At 37.1% G+C, this 21195-nt stretch overlaps 1 protein-coding gene across 9 annotated transcripts in view; it reads left to right on the top strand.

The window, feature by feature from the left end:
- NAV2 (neuron navigator 2) overlaps window positions 1–21195 on the top strand; it is a 422583-nt gene that overhangs the window by 388724 nt on the left and 12664 nt on the right. For all 9 annotated transcript variants that reach the window (XM_066997396.1, XM_048050015.2, XM_048050013.2 and 6 more), the window contains 13 exons: window positions 2681–2733; window positions 4395–4418; window positions 4538–4612; window positions 7705–7788; window positions 8590–8701; window positions 9280–9425; window positions 11906–12078; window positions 14777–14930; window positions 15467–15626; window positions 16109–16209; window positions 17892–17987; window positions 18373–18541; window positions 20232–20467. In XM_066997396.1, coding sequence (XP_066853497.1) covers window positions 2681–2733; window positions 4395–4418; window positions 4538–4612; window positions 7705–7788; window positions 8590–8701; window positions 9280–9425; window positions 11906–12078; window positions 14777–14930; window positions 15467–15626; window positions 16109–16209; window positions 17892–17987; window positions 18373–18541; window positions 20232–20467 — 1583 coding nt within the window. The remainder of the gene's footprint in view (window positions 1–2680; window positions 2734–4394; window positions 4419–4537; window positions 4613–7704; window positions 7789–8589; window positions 8702–9279; window positions 9426–11905; window positions 12079–14776; window positions 14931–15466; window positions 15627–16108; window positions 16210–17891; window positions 17988–18372; window positions 18542–20231; window positions 20468–21195) is intronic.

Raw genomic sequence — 21195 nt, 5'->3', positions numbered from 1 at the left:
GCTGACTGAAACATCTGTTGTTTTTTCTACTCTTTGGACAGTTGATCATGACTAGACTATTTCTTTGCTAACATGAAAAAATGATACGTGCTTGCATATGCATTTATAGTGCTTTGAAATAATAGTTCCAAAACAATTTGGGTTTGTAGTCTACATGCAGATGCACGTTAACTGCAGAAAACAGGATTCACATCAAGAGCATAGCTGCCTTCAGGCTCCTAATTAAATAGCCTTAAAGTAGCCATCTGCAGGTACTTTAACAAGAAATTGCACAAAAATATTAACTCCTTAGCTCTCCTTGAAACTAGAAATCTCAAATTATATGCACATTCAAATGATGCAGTAGTGGTGTTTTACAAGGCAATATGATTCCCAGAGTTTGAAGTTTTTTCATACTGTTCCTTCTTTTTTCCTTTGAAGTCCCCATGTGATCTTAAAAATTCCAGTGGGTGTGAACTTAAATATGTTTGTCCCCCATTCCTTTCTACAGAGATCAGCTTCTTGTCTGAGCAGTTGTTACGGTCACTTTCTTAAATACATCTCTTATCTTTTATTTTTTTATTTTTAGTAAAAACTGCTTAAAGGAATAGCATAGAGAAACACAGCAAAATAATAATAAGTTGTCTGTGTGAGACCTTTGTTGGCCTTGTGCAATATTGCCTGTGCCCTGGGCATTTCATTTTTTAAACAAAGCGATGCTAAAGATAAAATGAAGGTAGAAACAAAAGTGATGTGGAGATCTTAAATGCATAACATCTATAGTAGGAAGAGAGTTAGAATAAGTGAGAAATCTTCAGCTCGGAAAACGATGACTGAAGGAGGTGATAATGTATAATTTAGTGCATTAATGAAGACGACAGTTATCCATTACTTCTTGTTCCACCAAGGTCCAGAGACACTCAAGGAACTTGCTGACTGATTCAGCAGCAGGCCAAAACAACTAATATATTAATATTAATAACTAATATATTAATATATTATAAGAATATATCTATAAACCAAAGCAATTTTTTTTTTACAGACAAAAATGTGTCGGTGGATTCAGAAGTAATTAAGCAAGTTAATGCTAGGTCACGGGAACTATGAAAAATAATGGTTTGAGTGCAGTTTCTGTCTCAGGAATTTCCATCTCTGCTGATTCCCAGAAGATACAAAGGTGTACCTGGGGAAAATCACCAAGTATCTGCCTTGTTCTTACGTTTCTTTCCCCAAACATTCTCTGTGAGAATGTACTGCAGCCAGAGATTGAATATTTGATTAAACAGACCTTGGGCCTGATTCATTCTGGTAATTTTTATGTTCTTAATACAGCACAGTACTTAGCATCTCACTCTAAAGATCATTTTAATTGAAAACATTATTAACCAGAAAAAGCAAATGGGTGTGAGTTTTTTTACTTTATTGTGGGTTTTTATAAATTGTCTTAAATTCCGCCAGAAGACAACTTAGACTTTGTTTACTTCTCTTTCCAGCCTTGCCTTAGGATATAATGTGAATGGGAAAACAGAACCCATTTATTTTGAATGTAGGAGAATTTCAGTAGGTAATTAAAACACAATGGCAACTTTTCTAAACTTTTTTTGGCTGGAGTATTTAGATGAAAGAAAAAATGATTAACAGGATTTCGTATGCTTTGTACGAAGTTATCTAGAGTTTGAATGAAAGTTTCAGTAAAAGTATTTTGTTTCTAAAAATAAGAAAAGTTATTTGTGCATGTTTCAGGAACAGAAATGATAGCTTCAGGTAGTTGTTTCTTTTAATAGCATAACAAAAAAAAAGATGATGTTACATGTAGATCCTAACACAGTGCGATGGTAACAACCTGAAAAATCAATACATGCGGATATCTTTTACTGAATGCATATTTAAATGCAAAAAGTGCTTGGACTTGGTTCTTTTTCAGAAAATGTTTTGCAGCTATGTTTTCACTCAGGTAATTTTGCTACGAGAGAAAGAAATCACCTTGTTAAAGAAATGTCATTGCCTTAAAGACAGACCAAAAGTCTGCAGGAATAGGAAGTATTCTGATCATTGACACCCATGATGCAGTTCTGTCATAGAGGTGGAAGGAGGATATAGTTATTTTAGAGGACAATTCAGAGTCCCCAGATTAAACAGTACTTTCTGACCTGGGTGCTCCAAATCTTCTGGAGTTCATCTCGGTGCATAGTGGAGCTGGGAATCAGAGTTCTCTCTTGGTCTGTGATTTGACTGCATAAAGAAAACAACTCCCCTATGATCTCATCTAAAACCGAAGATGAAGAAGTTAGACTTAATTTTGAAACCTCTCCTTCATTGCAGTTAATTTGTTCCTTTTTTTAACCTGAATTGTAAGATACGTCTGTCCAAAGAAATATTTATTTCTAAACAAATCTTCATTGAAACTTTTCTTTTTAATCTTGTTGTTCCTCGTTGGGACACCTTGTCGTCCCCCCAGAATTTGTAATATTAAATTGTTAAAACAGCTTTACCAAATCAGAGTTTATGGATTGTGCTCTGTGGCCAAGTATTCTTCCAGCTGAGCATTATTTGTGCAATAACATAATGAAGTTTATGATGGATGATGAACTTTATGAAAGTATTTCCTCATCAGGCACGTAGCTGACAATAGATGATCTACGAAGTTTGCTTTATGTGGTTACAGTATTTATGTTCGGTTTGTTAATTTTCTTTCCTCTAGTGCATGGTTCTTCTCTCTCTTTGGTGTCCAGTACATCATCTATTTATTCGACGGTGAGTATAATGAAATGAATGATTTTACTTTATTAGTCAAAGTTATTGAATTGACTGGTCTTATTGTGCTAATTATTTTTGCCGTTCAAGGAGGAGGAACAAAAGCACTGTTAATTTTCATGTTCGTGTTCTGTAAGCTTTCTCTGAAAGAAATGTTTGTGTTCATAAAGATGCCTGTTGATACTTAGACATGTTCTTATTAACAGAGATATTAATGGCTTAAAAGCAGCAACTTTTTGTTTGAGTCAGTGTTTTACAACTCTGCTAAACAGGTTTCACTGTTAAGGACTTCCGCAAGTCTGAGGAGATTTGAACTGCATTACTTAAAGCACCCCAAATTTGCTGTATCAAGTCATTCCAGCCTTGTATTAAGTATTTGCTATTAAAGAAGCTTGAATAAGTTTTCAATAATGTAGATTTTAATAACTGTAAGGAAGCATTTGCTCACTATGCTAGTAATATTTTCTCCAGAAGTATGTATTTACTTAGGTTATCTGATTCTGAAATAAAACTTTCTGAAGTTTGGAAATACAGATTTTTTTAAAATGCATGTTGCATTGGCTTATTTTCTTCTAATATTCTTACAAAGGATCTTCCATTTAAAGCATGGAAGACTTCCTAAGACTATACCTGTGCTTTAATGGGAAAGTGAGGCTGCAACACGTAGACCCTGTCTTGCCTAACTTCTGTCTGGTTAGTTGGGGTGTTAATTGCAGTGACCTGGGGGCACAAGCAGCTTCCAGCCTACACGTGCTGGTATTCAGTACTGATGATTAAATCCTAGTGGCTAGTTTAATCCCAAACTAGCTAGTTTAAAACTGGATCATGCATTCCTGGTATGCTGTAATCGGAATTTTGGAGGTTTCTAAAAGCATCACCTTTTTAAGAAAACAAAGGGCGAATAGCAATTACTTCTGAAATATGTGTGAATTGAACAGAATCTTTCATTTCAAATTGTTATGCAAGTATGATGCAACTTCACACTTAACCACACATCCACAGCTAAAACAAGGATGTGTGACACGACTACACAGGAAGACTTGCTCTTGGAACAATATGTATAATTGTTTATCAAGCTGTCAAGGCAGCATAGTGTTTTCACATATCTGTTCCACTGTTAGCAGGCTACATGTGTAACGTGGCCTTAAGACCTTGATAATAAATTGAAAATACTGCCTTCCATTGTTAACCTTGCCTCAATCAAGGTCTGTATGAAGCCAAAACAGATAACACATTGGAAGGGTAGAAAACAGACCTTTCCTCTGGGCTGTTGTTTGTAGACATGAGCCACAAGGAGAGTAGTCAGCAGCCACTGCCTTAAGTTTCTCATTTATGTGCTTGCTGTCCAAGCATAAGTGGCTCTTAATAGGGTGGTTTGATGGGTATAATTTTCATGGTGGCTTGTACTGGACATGTTTACATAAGGATAGTGGAGTGTCCAACTTTCTTCCGTTTGCTGGTAACTTGGGTTAGAAACAAGCCACAGTAGCCACAATTTTATCATGCAGACCAGAAGGGATGGTCGGTACATCCCCTTTGCATACTCAGATAACTAGTTACGAGTCCTCAGTTTTTCATCACCACAGTGCCTAGACAGCACAGGTTGTCATGATGGTTATGTTGTAATATCCTCATACATTTTTTCTGGTTTTATTTTATAGCCTGAAGAGAAATGCCAGTCAGAGGTAAGAGCACACTGTGTTTGACAGGCATAAATGTTCTGTCAGGACACTCTGCATTTTCTGTCTTGCTGTTTTATTTCTCCATATTATAGTGCAGTAAAATAATCTCTTAAAATATATAGATCCGCAAGCTACGAAGAGAATTGGATGCATCCCAAGAAAAAGTTTCAGCTCTGACAACTCAGTTGACTGCCAATGTGAGTACAACTCAGAGAACAAATTCTAACGGAATGCATTTAATGCACCAATTACCACCACAGGTCTTCTAAGTGACAAAAAGATTTCATCTGTATAACATTCAGTTCACATTATGTATATGTTTAAAAAAATATCTACATGCATGTGGAACCTTTCCAAAAATATCATCCTCTGTCCTACTGAATTATCTTATGCCTTCCTTTAAATACAGAATTAGAATATTCATCGTGCTTAACACATCTGATAAAAACATTGTGAAGATCTGAAGATGTTTTTATCAGAATCATTGAAGACCAGCTTTTTATTTATTTATTTATGTTATAAATAGTGTCTTATTCTGATATTTGGGTGGGGTGAGGTACAAATGGTGGTTCTAATTGGTAGGAATAAAAATTGGTAGAAACTTGGATTAAAAAACATGAAGTTTTCCTGTTGCGTAAAGAAGTGGGCTAATGGTGTAATCATAGGTAACGGAGGCAGAAGGGGCTCTGAGAATTTATTTACAGTTTCTAAAGAGTGAACATATCCTGATTTTTGCCAGTGTGGGCAATACTGCTTGTTTCCGCTGAGGAATTTGATGTTTAAGACACTTGGAAAAAAAAGATCTTGAAGCCAGGGTGTTGAGGCAACACTATGTGTGACTCTGAGGAAGTTTATGTTCTGTTCTGTAGACACAGATAGGAGAAGTGAAAGACACTAGCTTGCTAGGAAAATAAGCATTCTAGAATAAATAAGCTACAGATGAACAGTGATCAGACCGGGTCACACTGACATCCTCATTTGTGGGAATAGATAAACATAAGAGCACATGTTACTGAAGAGAACATTCTTGTCCAGCAGCTCTTTGAATAAGTACGATACTAAACTTGACGCAGTAAAGGACAGCTTTCATCTGATCAATAGCACCTACCATAAGAAAGATTCAAGGGGAAATGTACTGTAGTGTTTACTGCAGGCATCACAGCGCTGCATCCAGCTTGCAAAATAGAAACGGAAAATCAAGAATACAGTTAGTATAGAAGTCAAATAAAAGTGCTTTGACTGCATGTAGCCTTTCAGTCTCTGACCCAGGAAGAAAAGAAATTAAAAAATCTTCCAAAATCTAAGTTCTTACGTTTGCTTCCTGAAATACAAAAGGGATTGAGTACATTACTTGTTTTTCATCCAAGAACATTTTTTTACATGCGAGAAAGTAAAACCAGATTCACTTGCATGCATTTTTTTTTTTATCACATTATTAAATAACCCAGCTTTCATCCTTCATACAAAGAACTTGTCAGCTATGCAACTCATCTAGCGCTGGCTTAATTTTGTTGCATTCTTCTTCGTAGTGTTGAGATTCAGCAGGCTGTTATTCAGCACAGGAGTTAGTAGCCTCTGCAAGGGCAGCGAGTAGCATGTGCTTAGGGAAAGAGCAGAGGGAATGGTATCTGTGTAGTGACTCTTCTGTGTGCCTATCCCAATTAACATTAATTTGCCCAAGAATTTGTGCATGGTTACTACCAGGCACTATCTTTGCAGATAGTAGATTTTACGTGTGTTGTTGCTGTACATTTTGTTTGTTTTGCAAAAAGTCAGCATCATTCATTATTTTGAAAATATTCCATTTTAGCTGCATTCGCTTTGCAATTTTTTTTCGATTTGTGCTACTTAAACTTCATAGAACTCAGCATACCCTTTATTTGTCCATAAATCAGCTGCAGCTATCTGCAGAGATGTTGCTGTAACTGTTCTGCCAATATGTTTCAGTCTCTAGCCACCTCTCTTTACAGAACATACAGTTTTTCCATGTAAAAGGCCAGGTCTCATCCCAATGAATTTTAGACAAATAAATGCTGATTATAAAGACCATGCTTTACAGACATTTACTTTACACAAGATTTCTTTAAAAATGAAATAATAATAATAACTAAAAAAAAGGCTTTTAATTTAGGCATTTTGAGTTGACCTCTGTATTTAATTTATCAGATATTTTTTGAGTTCTGCTCTATACACACTGTAGCCTTCGATGTTATTCTCAGGCCGTTTGGGACAAGACTTTGTGAAAATGTTTCCCTCTAGTATGTGAAAGTAACTGTTTTCTGTAGCTCACTGAAAATTTCCACAAAGCAATAATTTCAAGGAGCTTGATTTGGATTCAGAAGGGTATTTTTTTCATAAGCTAGGTTCAAAACATGGGTTTGTATCCCACTATTAATCCATGTGGTCCTTTTTTTTTTTAAAAAAAAAAAAAAAAAAGACTTCTGCAAAGTATTGCTGAATGTTACTGAATATCAGTTTGGCTTTTCCCTCTTAACTGCTCCCCCGCCCCCCAAAAACCTTTCAGCTTGTTTTTTAAATAAACCTTTACATTTTCAAAGTAAGGTTTTAACTTACTTTTTGCTATTTTCTCACGGTCTGAGATCTGCTTATTTTCATAGGGGCTGAGGGGAACGAGAGATGCATGTCCCTGTATTATTGTAGTGTTTGTGTTTGCTTTCAATGTGAATGTGAGAACAATTATGTAGGATAAGTCAGCTGTGTGCTGATGATAAGCCTGGAATGGCTCTGTGGAAGGTGGTGCCATTCCCTATATAGTTAGGTGAGAGGATGTCCTTTGCAGATTGGAAAGGTTCCATGCAATTTTATGCATCAAAGCTGGGGGTAACACCTGCCAGAAAACCCACCTTCAGGAGATACCGTACTGATGTGCCAAGTCATGGTGCTGCTCCTACTGCTATGTCCTCTAAAGTGTTTGGTAGCAGCTGCTGCCAAGCATGGCAGCATGGTTTGTAGCCTACAACTGCACGACTTCATGGTGTGCTGCTAGTAGGAGTTCTACACAAATGGCCTGTCGTTTTCTAAAATCCTGACATTGGTCTGTTACCTTCAGCATTTCTAATTTTCCACAACTAAGTTGTTCCTGGTAATTTGTTTGTAAACGTTTTCACAATGCATGCTCAAGTCCTTTGACCTTTCTGAATCACTGTTATTTTCTCTGGATCATTGACACAACAAACAATGAAATACGGTAGTACTCTATTTAAATACCTGCATAAATATTCTTGTTTGAGGAGAGAACAAAATAACTTCTGTCTCGTTTAATTTTCAGGCACACCTTGTGGCAGCATTTGAGCAGAGTCTGGGAAACATGACGATCAGACTGCAGAGCCTAACCATGACAGCTGAACAAAAGGTAAGTTGGAGAAATATTTGTGGAAGGTGCACTTTAAAGATGTGTATCCCAGATGGGCAGATCTGAGATTGCTTTTAAGGATTAAGTCACCGTTGTGCTTTATCTGACAGATTTATAGGGAGGTTTAACTTTTCATTCACAAAAGGTAAATGCGTATGTGGTTTAGACTAATTAACTGTTGAAGACCTTTTCTTAAGATGAGGGGAAGGGCACTGTCAGTACAGAAGCCTTCAGTTCTGTTTGCAGCATTGTTGCTCTTCCTTCTCCTGTGATGTGGAAGTAAGTCACATACACTGTATGCCTTAATTTCCTCAATTGTGGTGAAAGGATAAATTATAGTAAATTTTTTGACTAAGATACTTGTTTTTCGTACTGGGATGTTGTGACAACTGATACAGTTATTCCTATAACTTCTTCCTTTGGATACAAGTCTTCAGTATTGCATATTTTTGTAATAAATTTCTTCCCAATGCATTCACGCCTGTGTGTCCAGATGAAACACTAAGAAAAATCATTGCAAGATGGGCAACATAGATTTTTTTGGACAGTGTGCTTGAATATATTTTACTTGTCTACTACGAGCATGCACATTTCCTTGTATTGCAATAATCAAGCTATTTTGCAGACTATTGAGGATGCATTTCCCCAGGCATACTGAACCTCATTTATATTTTCTTGTAGATATATATTCCATAAATTCTCTGTCAACTCCCAATGCTCAGACCTAGAAGTAATGTTACCAAATACAGCTTGGTAACACTAGCTTTTTTGGATGTATCATCATTTTTTTTCTTATTTAAGGACTCCGAACTGAATGAGTTAAGGAAGACTATTGAACTGCTGAAGAAGCAAAATGCTGCTGCCCAGGCTGCCATTAATGGAGTCATCAACACACCTGAGCTCAACTGCAAAGGTGAGAAACAAGCACTGCATTTCACAACTGTGAAGTGCTCTTGGGACTTGAGTCCTCTTGGTAATGTCTCGTGCAACTCTGTCAGAGATTAACTTTGTCTCATGACCATGCTCTAGTTACTTGAGTTGGTATAATGTGGGGATTTGGAATGGGTATCTGTGTAAATAGTGTGGTAAATTCTACAGAAATAAATGAACGTGTTAGAACTTGAGTGTGAGCTCAATGAATTTACTATAATCGCTTAGTATTTTACCCATCTTAGACACTGATGTGAAGCATCAGGGAGCAAAGACCCCCCTTTTCAGAGCTGTCAAACACTTGGCTTTATTTTCTTTGGTGTTCTCTGTAATTTCCAATATGAAGTTTGAATGCAGTCTTATCATATGTAACTCCTGTTGAACGGTCTGGGTCTGAGATTTTAATCTCCTCACAAGAAATAAGTATTAGGCGCACTGCTTTGAAACAAGCAGTGCATCAGTTGGGGTAAGTGATCGTGTGTTTTTTTCCAACACTGTTCATTTGGGATTGAATGATTAATACAGAATACCAAATTTGACACCACCTCAATTAATATTCAGGAACTGGAGCTGCTCAACCCACAGACCTGCGGATCCGAAGGCAGCACTCTTCAGATAGTGTTTCTAGCATTAACAGTGCTACCAGTCACTCCAGTGTGGGAAGCAACATAGAGAGTGATTCAAAGAAAAAGAAGAGGAAGAACTGGGTGAGTGCATTTTAACGGATTGCGTGAGGTTTTATGTAAAACTGTCAGAACACGCATGGTGAAATGTAGCTGCTCAGCTCCTCCTTCCTCCCCATGCCTCATGTAACAGGTCAGCACAAGAACTAGGCACTGTTTAAATCCTGTGTAAATACTCTTTTGAAGAGTTAATTGAGTCATAAGTGATGTATGTGCTTGTGTAGGCTCTGTGTAGGATTGAATCTTATGTTAACAGCCAAAAGGACAGTCCTATAGTAGAAATACCTGTCAAAGATCAATTCTGGGTAAAAATTATACGGTGTCCAGCCCCTCAGGGAAAACTCTACATTTGTCATTAAAGTAAAACAAATCCATAAATGTCATTAAAGTAAACAAATCCATGATTACAAAAATGAGAGGTTTTTTTTTCTTTTTTCTTTTTGCCTCATAGGGTTCTCTTCTTTTAAGTGAACATGTTAAACACTTTAAGAGCTCTGTTCAGAACGTTACCATGGAGTTCCACAGGAAAAAAAATAAAAACTTAAAAAATTTATTGTGATAAACATTTATTCTTCAAGATTTTGCAACACTTACCTTTCATTTCCCATTTTTCCTTCTTTGCTCGTCATGTACTGTATACAAGGTACCGTGTACTGGAGGAAAGGTACAATATATAAAACTCCATTTTGAATTAGACCACAACTGCCTTAGTGACCTAGTCTGACTGTAGTTTGGACTGAAGTCCCTAGATCCTACATTGTACCCAGTAAAGCAATCCACCCCTTCCTTCCCACGGAATTTAAATTTCCCTTGATCTTTTGGGAGCTTCTCTGTATAGCTACAAAATGTGCTTTGAGCTGGTAAAGTCTTGATTTTTATTTGCACAATATCCCCTCAGAAACATTTATGAAACTCCCTGGACTGTAGGAAATGGCTTTTTGAGCAGGTTCTTGGTTTTATTTCTCTTTTGTCACGGTGGTTTCATTTGGATATCTTGCTAGCTCCTTCGTAACGGTAGTATTGCTTTTCTGCTCCTAAAATCATTCGTTAATTGGAAGCAATGTCATCTCCACATCGCTCTTGTGCGGGGTTTTACAGTAGTTAGGGTAAATTGCTGCACCTTGTAAATTGCTAGCAACTCTTTTCATTTTTGTGACACAAATCTTTTATAATGGTTACGCCTTGGTTAAGATAAACACTTTGAATTTTTTGCTTTAGCTTCTATTCTTTGTTATTGTAATGTAGTAGATACCATTCTACGTCAGCCTAAGTTTCTCATTCATCACACGGCTATCTTTAAAGTAGGTTAAGGAAACATTTCCTTATTATAAACAGAAGACAGGACAATATCTTAACGTTGGTATTAAATATGAGTACGTCATTGCTGTAAAATGAAGATTGGAAATTAAATCAGTAATTTAATGAGAAAATAGTAGTCTGATTTGCACATTGTTAATTCACAAATACTGATGAAGTTCTCAGCCAAAGACCTTTTGTTATATGTAGAAGCAATGCAGCTGTCCACACAGGGCTGAAAAAACAGATTTGCAACATTTCTCAACATAGGAATCTTTGTCTAGTATAAAAATAACTTTCATCTCATATTAAGCCGGACTGTGTTAACTGGTGTTGAACTGTAAATTCAGCATAACGTCAGTTCAGCCACATCAATATTCATTCTATGAGTTTTTTGGCAAATGGCAGGCACATTTAAAAAAAAAATATATATATATATATATATATAGTTGCAGGTGTGTAGAGATGATTCAGTATTTTATCCTGGTGAAATACCTGTTCCTGCAAGGAAAAACATAATATTAATATGGCTGTTAGCCAAAACATTGCATCTGAGCCAAGGAGAAAATATAATTTAAGTAGTTAAGAGGTTTGGATCTGGTGTCTCCCTCAAGTAACGCAAAAATGACTGTATGTTGTTTGAAGCACCTGTTTTTAGAAAATACAGGGTTCTAGTTTTGAAGTAACTCTTGGTCTTTATTGATAATTGGTCATGTTTGTCTTAGAAATCCAGAGCTTTCCTTATCGCTGGCTTTATCTGTTAAAACATGTCTTTTTTCCTTCCCCCCACTTCCTTTTGCTTGCGCTTCTTCCGGCAGGTCAATGAGGTAAGGAAGACCTACTTTAAACTATGAGATACAAAGCTAACCCATCCATTTACATGACTAACCATTTCAGCATCATTAACCTTGTCATGTTATATTATAGCTACAAGTCATTACAGTGTTGATGTAAAGCTCGTTTCACTGAACAGAATTTGCTGTAAAATATTAAAAATAGGAAGCACTGATATCCAGTCTTATTGACCTTATTAATCTCATATAATGGTTGCAGAAAAAAAAGCTTTTTGATTCTCTTTTACCTGTTAAAATCTATGTAATTATGGCTTTGTTGTTTGAAATATTTGCATGTTAGAGTTTTCCTCTGTGGCTTTTTTGTCTGGATGAATTCTTCATGATATGCCTACTGTTGTGGTCTTGTTTTTTCAGTTACGCAGCTCCTTCAAGCAAGCTTTTGGTAAAAAGAAATCTCCCAAGTCAGCATCTTCTCATTCAGATATTGAAGAGATGACTGATTCTTCATTACCTTCATCACCAAAGTTACCGCACCATAACTCTACTACTTCAACACCATTGTTGAGAGCCTCCCATTCCAATTCTCTGTAAGAGTTTTTTAATATTATTGTTATTATTTATTTAATGGAAAATGTACTGGCAGGCATCCTGCTGCACTGGTAGAAGAAAAGAGAAACAATACCATGTTTTGGACAGGTGCAATGTTTTCGGTGCTAGCTTTACAGAAACAAACAATGGCAAAATATACCCTACACCGTCCCATCCTGTTTGGTTTATCTGAATGAGGATCTGCAAATCTGTGTAAGCACTGCAAGAGTTTGACAGCTGTTCAGTTGAGTGTAATGCTAAAACCAGCTGTTCACCATGAGGCCACAGCAGAAGACATAGTGGGCCAGGCAGGATTGTCTTGTGGTTCTGGACTGGTCTGTTGCCACTGGTTGATCCTACTCCCGAGCATTACTTATTTTATCTCCCAGAACGGCCAAGTTTATTTGTTAAAATCCTTAACTCTGTCATAGTAGCAAAACAACGAGCAAAGAACAAACATTTCAACTACTATTTATTTTACATGTTGTGTGCCCTAAGGAGACTACAGGCAAAAGACAGAAAAGTTGAATTTGTATATTCAGGGAATTAAAGATAGGTAAGCTGACTTAGTATTGACTGACACAGTACCTTTCCATGAGTATCCAATAAGCTAAAAATCGTTGCTTCTTTACTGTAGTGTTGTTTCATATTTCACTGGGGAGCTCTCTCAGTAAAACATATTGAGTATGAAGAGTATTTATAACCTGGGTAACCTTTGAGTGCAGAACTAATTGGATCTCTAGCTGTTAATGAAACAAACCAGGCCAAGTCTGGGATTTTGTTTTTTTTTCTGTTGGCTAAAGGCAGCGCATATTGTGCTAAGCTGCAGTGATGATTTCCCAATTTAAGTTGACAAATTCAGCTAAAGGTAAAGATTTACTGGAAATCAAACATCATGGTATAGCGATACAGCCGAACTCACCTAACAGCTTGTTTCTGATGAATGGAAATGACCTGCTCCTCTTTGCTTCTGGACCTCCTGTGCCCGGTCCTTCTCTCACACCGGTTCTGCTACTCATTAGACAATTCTACTGAGCCAATTCAACATGCTAATCAGGTGAAAAATAATTTGAAAGAAAAGTGAACAGGTTTTTTTATCCCAGGTTGCTGAGTTGGATCAGCTTGGCGGACTGATCAGACACAGATGAGTGTTAGAGCTGGTGTAAGCATGGGGGCATGACAGCAACACAGCCAGGAGCAGGCTAGGCAAGGAAGAGTGAGAAGCAAATTTGCTCCTTTTGGTAGCAGCAAGCTATTATATAGACTAATCTGTACGGCCAAACCATATGTCTCCATTTTAAAGTCAGGACTTTGCTGTTGCTTAGCTAACTTTACATTCATGGGAAGGTCACAGACAACGTTGATGTTTCAGTTTGGCTACCTATGAAATAAAGTTAAAATGGTCTTACTGTGCAGTTTTGAATATACACTCACATTTAGAATGTGCTTGGAAAACTGTAAAATGGATTTTGTGTTAACTGTATCAGTAGCTTCTGCATTTGAACAGAGTAAATAAATACAGAAAGATGTAAGAGGTTATATTGTGACACATGTAATTATCAGATGGCCTTACAACCTTGTAAATAACATACAAAACTTCTAGCCTGATTTCAGTTCAAATGCATCTGAGTAAGCATCCAAACTTGAAGTTTTGCCCATCACTTGTTTTCCCATGGAAAGGTGAAAAGAATAGCAATAGTTTCCAGTCAAATAATAGTGATGAAATGTTAGTATCAGAAGATAATCCCCCATGAATTTTTTAAAGCTTCTCCAGACACTTGAGCCTAACTGAATGAGTTTCTGGTGACTACAGCAAATTGTGTTTTAGAACTCTAAGGCTGGTAAATTGTTAAATGATGATCCCGTCCATCATCAGTCAAAACGCTGTGTGCATACATCACATCTTGACAAGAAAGCCAAAAGACTCAACATGAGAAAAGAGAGAAAACTGAGGGAAGGATAGAGCAAAAGTCAAACTTATACATTTTGGCTTATTGGTTTTTTGGTGAAGAAAACATCTCTCATTAACCTGATTTAAGGAGAGACGTTCTAAATGAAATCTCCCTCAAAGCATGCAGCTGGGTAGTTGATCTTTATATAGATACACTTATGAATGAATGTGCTGAAATGTTACTCGTCTAGAATTTTTTTTTTTTTTTTGGGAGGAGGGAAGAAGAACGCCACCAAAAATTTTTTGAGCATGAGTGCTTTAAAGCGAACAGGAATTTATCACGCTTGAATAGGTGTAGAGTTCCAAAGCCCTCCAGAACATTTCAGGGAAACCCAGCTGTGCACACCTGGTGAGCTTTAAATCTTTCTGTAAAATCATCAATCTTCAACCAACTACTGTTACTGCCTGCACCCCCTTAATTTATTTAGATTTTGGCTTTAAAATAGTTATTTTATGGCAACTACCATGAAAAAAGTAGACTATCCAATAGTAGGTAATTTCCTGAATTCTGTTTCATATGCTGATTAAAGAAAACTAACCCTCAGACGTATTTCGCTAAGCTGTAATGTTTCCATGACCTATTTAATATCTGATTTATGGTATCACTAATGCAGTAAGCCAAAACTGTTGCTTACTCCCTGAAGAATATATATATTTTTCTCTCTTTTACTAATAAATGCTGGCAAAGCACTGTCTGAAAAGTAACAAATGGTCTAGTTCAATGTCTCTTTTTCATTCTTTTCCAGAATTTCTGAATGCACAGACAGTGAAGCTGAAACAGTCATGCAGTTACGAAATGAACTAAGAGACAAGGAAATGAAGTTAACTGATATTCGTTTAGAAGCCCTTAGCTCTGCTCATCAGCTTGACCAGCTGCGGGAGGCGATGAACAGAATGCAGGTAGGGGATAACTACACCAAATACTGCAGTGTATATTGAGGTGTTAAACGCTGGCCATCCTGCCACACAATAAAAACATAAAAGGAAGTAAATTCAAAGCTTTTTGAATGCTTACTAAAAAATCGTGTTTACCTGTGTACCAGTGTTATACCTTACACCTTCATTAAGGTCAGCTTGAACCCATGATTTCCGCCTCCCTGAACTCAGCAACAGCTAACTGTTTCAACCCTAGAAACCTGTGGGGAGACCATTCATTGGCTGTCAACAGCTTCTTAAAAAATTCTCAGGCCATCTGCTTTAAAGGAGCTACGTTTCAGTGTTTAGTAAATTCCCACGTATTTTTGTTTTCTAGGACACTTTGAGAAATGTCATAGAAAGGTCATTGTGATAATTAAAATTAATTTACTGCAGTGCCTCAAAATCATGTGAAAAAGGCATTTCCACTGAATTAATATTTCTTCTGTAGTTGCTTATGCTGCGCTATTTTAAGAGTGTGTTTTCACTGTGCCTTCTAACCGCTGACTTGTCTTTTCAAGAGTGAGATTGAAAAATTAAAAGCAGAAAATGATCGGCTGAAATCTGAAAACCACGGCAGCTGTAGCAGGGCTCAGTCTCAGGTTTCCATTTCATCCTCTCCAAGACATTCAGTGGGTCTCTCTCAACACAGTTTGAACCTCACGGAGTCAACCAGTCTCGGTGAGTTTAATGAGAAAGGCGGTGGGCAGGTTTTATCCTGCACTTGGAAGGTTTGGTTTGGTTAGCCATGGAATATGAAAGCATGAAAATTATTAACAGCTAAGGTGTGGAAATATGTCAGGAGCTGGCATAAAGCCTTCTTTTAAAATGTCATCGTAGGTCTGCTACACCCTAGATTGCAGTTGTCCAACTATGACCTCAGCTGCAGAGAGTTGTGTTCAGAGCCATTTAATGGTGTTGTATTAGCCAGGGGGATATTTTGTAGGAAGAAAAATACAGAGCAACTGACTAATGATTTCTTTTTAAAAGTGATCTTGATATTTAGTAAGGACGTCAGTAAACCTGGTTCTTACGTTTAACTTCTGGGCATGTAAAGCCCAGATGTGTTGTAGTTAGACTGCAATAGAAGTGTTAGCATAAACTAGAATAGCCTTCATTGTTATGATACAGCAATGAAAGCTGTCGATGTCATCTGTTCACAGACATGCTGTTAGATGACACTGGCGATGGCTCTGCCCGGAAAGAAGGAGGCAGGCATGTCAAAATAGTTGTCAACTTTCAGGACGAAATGAAATGGAAGGAGGTGAGTTGTATTTTGTCTCCATATAAGCGACTTTGGATTTAAATTTTCTGCCACATTACAATCTCTTTTGAAGGCTTTTATTTGCAAAACATTCGTTACAGATTTCTCAGCAGAATAGTTTACATATCAAACATATCAATAGTGATAGACAAAGCACTAAACTCTCACTTCATTGAACTGCTGAGCGCCAGCAACACCAGTTTGGGTTGTCTCATGGGACTCATCTGCAGTGACTTCTTATTTTACAGCTTCTGCCAGTTGGTGACATCAGCACTAGCCCCGAACCTATGTCAGTAATCAAGGACTGCTAGCCTAGACCGTGTGTCAGTGGTGTAGGTAGTAACATTACAATTAATCTCTGAAAGACAGGTCAATTTTTCAGTCAAGGAGTTGAGCAGACTAATCTGCACCTTGGGGTAGCCTATATTTAAGACTGATCTGTTAAAAGCTGCACAAAGCTCCTTTCTGTTATTATTTCAAGTTTTATTTAAGTTGAAATAATCAAAATGATGCAGTGTGTAGACAGAAGGTAAGCTAAAAAGCTAGAAGCAACAGTATTCCACAAGCATTTGTTAGGTCCAGACTGGGAGAACTGTAACTGTAGTTCAAGTTTTCCTCTCTGGTACAAGTATTTCATTTTTAATCAGTTATTTTTCAGATGTTCTCCTTTCTTAGGCAATGTAAAGAATCTTAAATATCCAAATATGTTTCAAATATTGTGAAATTTCAGCCTGCTTCATGTGTGTAACGCACGCATGAATGTACTACACAATCTTTACCAAGCATTGATCTTCCTGTCTCACATTATGAGTACCTGTAAAAGTGCATTTAAGAAATCATTTAATGGCCTTTGTAAGAGGGGACAGAAATTTCAATAAACAGAAATAAAATCAGCTCAGCAGATCTTCCCATGAAATAACAATTTTGCATTAATAAATTACAGCCCCAGATAAGTAAATTAACAGTAAAAATGTATTGCTAATTCTGTTGGGCTCTACTGTGCTTACTGTCAGTAAAGTTACCGTGTGGAAATGATTCTTTACATTTTAGTTGAACATGAAGTATTACGCTAGAAATCAGTTTTTCTTCAATAAATGTTTCATAGTGAGTACAGCGACAGAGGAATAGAAAAATGAGGTGCATTCCTTTTTCTTTATCTGCTGTAGAAATCAGAAGCAAAATTATTAACTAAAATGGTATAATATGCAAAACATAACACACAAGTTTATGTAGAAATTTATGTAGAATTTCACTAGATTTCTTTGTCTGTGGCATGATTTCTAGAAGTAAATAGGATAGATGTTGAAAATGCAACATATTTTAGATTATGAAGTCACAGAAAAATGAATGCTGTGAACTTCTGCCTAGAATTCCTGAAACTTTCTGACTTTCTGATAAGCTGTAATCTTTTCAGATGCTTTTGAATTGTTTGTGGATTGATTAATAAACACATTTAGCTTAACACTGGGTATTGCTTAAGTATCCTCTAGATTTGTCACTCCAACACTGTAAAAATGTTAAGTAGAGAACAAGGATTTCATATAGTATTCAGAATTTACTATATAAAGAAATAAAGATGCACCATAACTATGCCAGAATTTCAGTTACCTTAAACAGACGTGTGACACAGTTAGGATTTATTTATTAATTTAAATTCACAATTCACACTTATATTCACTTAGGATTCAAGGCCTCGCACCTTCCTCATAGGCTGCATTGGAGTCAGTGGCAAGACCAAATGGGATGTTCTGGATGGTGTGGTTAGGCGGTTGTTTAAGGTTAGTGTATACAATTTGCTCTCTGCTTCAATTCTTCTGTTAGCATTCACAGTGTATTTGACAACAGGAGGCCTGCATGGAGGCTCAGATGTATACACCGGTTTGAATTTGTATGTGTCCAAACAGCACTGACTTTTACAAAGATTTTGTGTGTGACTTCAGAGAAGTCAGCTAACTTTACTGTCAGTTTCCTCATCTGTAAAGCACGTAGCAGTTATTTGTCTATTCTGTCTGCTTTTTCTTTCAGGATTTGCTTGGTACTATTTGAACAGGCATTTGCCAGTATCAAGTAATACTCAACTCAGTGTTGTTGTTGTAGCTTAGAATCTACAGGCTCAAAGCTTTCAGTGTTTCGTAAAATTTTCCATCCTCTTTTTCACCGTAGGAATACATCATTCATGTGGATCCAGTGAGTCAGCTGGGACTGAATTCAGACAGTGTTCTGGGCTATAGCATTGGAGAAATCAAACGCACAAACAGCGCAGAGACACCTGAGCTGTTGCCCTGTGGCTATCTAGTTGGAGAAAACAATACGATTTCGGTTACCATCAAAGGTAATTGCACTCGATCGGTCTGTTGTAGTTCTCAGTAATTACAGTTTTATCAAAGCATACTGTGTCAAGAATCTCAGAGGAGTAGAAACTTTTAGTTGTGTCTATTTTTCCTGTCCTTGCCTTTTATTTACCGTTCTTCTGTTTCCATTTGATGAAGAAAGCACTTAGAGTATGGTAAATCTATAAATTGAGCAAATTTTCGATCTGTAAAAATAGGAATAATTGTACACATAGCAGTTTCCTCCAGATGTCTTAAATCGGTGCCTTGAGTTGTGCTGGAGAGCACCTCACACCACAGGTGTCGCAGTGGAATTGTTTGAGCAGCAAAGTGCTCTTCCAAATGAATAAAAAAACTGGGGTTGAGGTGACGTCCTCAACCACTGCAATTTCAGTGTTAATCAGCTTGCTTGAAGTGACACCACTGAAATATCTAGCATAGGTCTGCATACAGCCATAGAGTAGCACAATACATACGAACGTTGCCAACCACTTTACAGCTCAATTTCAAAGTTTGACTGAGAATTTTGAAAGTATTTTGATTTCTGACTGCTGGTATAAAAAAAAAATCAATTCTGTAGCAGATCAGCACACAGGAAGACAAACGAAGTCATGAAATATCTCAGTTTACTGAAGCTTGATGTGAACTCTGAGTGTTCTGCTCACTTACTTGGAATGCATTGTCCAAGAGTATAATCCCAATTGAAATATTGCTCATATCTGTGAAGCTTCAGTTGATTTTGTATTTAACTTGCAATGTCTTGACTTGTACTTTGAAGGTTCATACATGATAACATTTTTCAATAAAGTATGAGTGTATTTAATCAATTTATGGGAAATCAGTTACTCACATATACCGTTGAGATATAAAGCTGCCTATATAAATATTTAATATTCCAAGTAACCATTGAGGTGCAAACATTTCTATGGGTGATCTGCCAACTTCCCTTTCTTCTGTTTATTTTGAAGCATTGTATGTTTTTCCTGAGCCAATTCTGCCTAAAGTGATTGCTGACATTGCATAAATGCTTATCAGTAGGAGTTTTATGTTAGAAGAGATAGCCATCAGCATACAGAGGAGTTTAATTACATGTGTTTGGGAAAGCAGGGGGAGTTGATGATAGCTGTTTTTTTGTCTAGCGATTCAAAAGTAAACAGGTAAATTCTGTATATATGTGTAGTGTAAGTGTACGTAACAAAATACTGTGAAACACATGGTTCCTGCGTGAAAAACGTAGCCTGGAAACAGTTATATGGTAAATTTTATCTAGAGAAGTTGAATTCTTTGAAAACTGGGAACGCTGATGGAGAATCCAGGTGAAGCTTACAGGTTACTTACTCACTTTTTTATATGTGCTGTTCTCTATTACAAGGGACACCAGAGTGGGGAAGGGATTTCTCTCAGAAATAAGAAACGGTTCGGTCAGGTTGGATCTAAATCTGCTGTTACAAAGTTTTATTTTGGGAGTTTCTCCTACTGCTACTGGGCCCAGGTATATTCACAAAGTCCCACGCTTCAGTTCTGTTTTGGCTTTCCAGTTATTTCAATTAATCTTGATTTGTTAAAACTTCATTAATGGATTGCTTTTCAGCATTACAGCTACTTTTTTTTTAAGGGGAAAAAAAACAACTTGTAGGTAATCTGGATAAAAATTGGGAGTTGCTATAAATGAGGAATCTTTTACTGTTGCAGGTATCTGCGAGAACAGTTTGGACTGTCTTGTGTTTGAATCACTGATCCCCAAGCCTATACTGCAGCGCTACGTCTCTCTCTTGATGGAACACCGACGGATTATCTTGTCTGGCCCTAGTGGCACTGGTAAAACATATCTAGCAAACCGTCTGTCTGAATATATGGTCCTTAGAGAGGGCAGGGAGTTGGCTGATGGAATTATTGCAACCTTCAATGTGGACCATAAATCCAGTAAGGTGAGAAAACAAATCGTTGCTTGCACAGTTAATGTTACCATATGTCAAAAATGAGAGAACTGCTCCTTTGTTAATTCATCAAAAATAGGCAAGTGGGATTTTAAACTTATCTTTCTTTTTAAAGCATTCCGTTAATTCTGAAGGGGACAATATCTAAGTTTTTCAGAACTGTAGATTCACCAGGCTTTGGGGCCTTAAATAGCATGCTTCCAGATGTATGTTTAAACACCTAAAGGCATCATGATTTTCAAGTGGTTAGAAGGCTGAGAATTGCTGAGGAAGTTAAACACCTGCACAAAGTTCCCAGCAACTTCAGCGATCCTCATTGCATGCGGACATTTTTCCAAAAAACATGAAATGCATCTCTAGACCTTCAGAATTTCTGCAGCTACAAGTATCAGCAGTGGTAATCTGCATACGCTGTTCCAGTAGGTACTGTTGTCCAGACACATTCCTGAGCTTGTAAGGCATGTCTCTGCTTTTTATGTGCTTTTGGTTTTGCCAAATATACCTCAAGTGAATGTCTAGGTTTAAAAAAAAAAAAAAAAAAAAAAAAAAAAAAGTTTGATGGCCTTAGGCAGATCTTCCTCTGGAGAACAAGAGTGGTTGAAAGTGTGGTTGTAGGCCACTGGCATAATTTGAGACATGCTATGTAATAAATGCTTTAAAGATGAAGAGAGCTTTTCAGCCACACCCAGTCACCCAGCAGTAGCACTCTGAGCTCATCA

This window comes from Anser cygnoides, chromosome 5 (assembly GCF_040182565.1).
Source record: "Anser cygnoides isolate HZ-2024a breed goose chromosome 5, Taihu_goose_T2T_genome, whole genome shotgun sequence".
In the NCBI taxonomy this organism is placed as follows: Eukaryota; Metazoa; Chordata; class Aves; order Anseriformes; family Anatidae; genus Anser; species Anser cygnoides.
The sequence above is the reverse complement of the archived record's forward strand: the minus strand, read 5'-3'. Positions and strand labels throughout refer to the sequence as shown.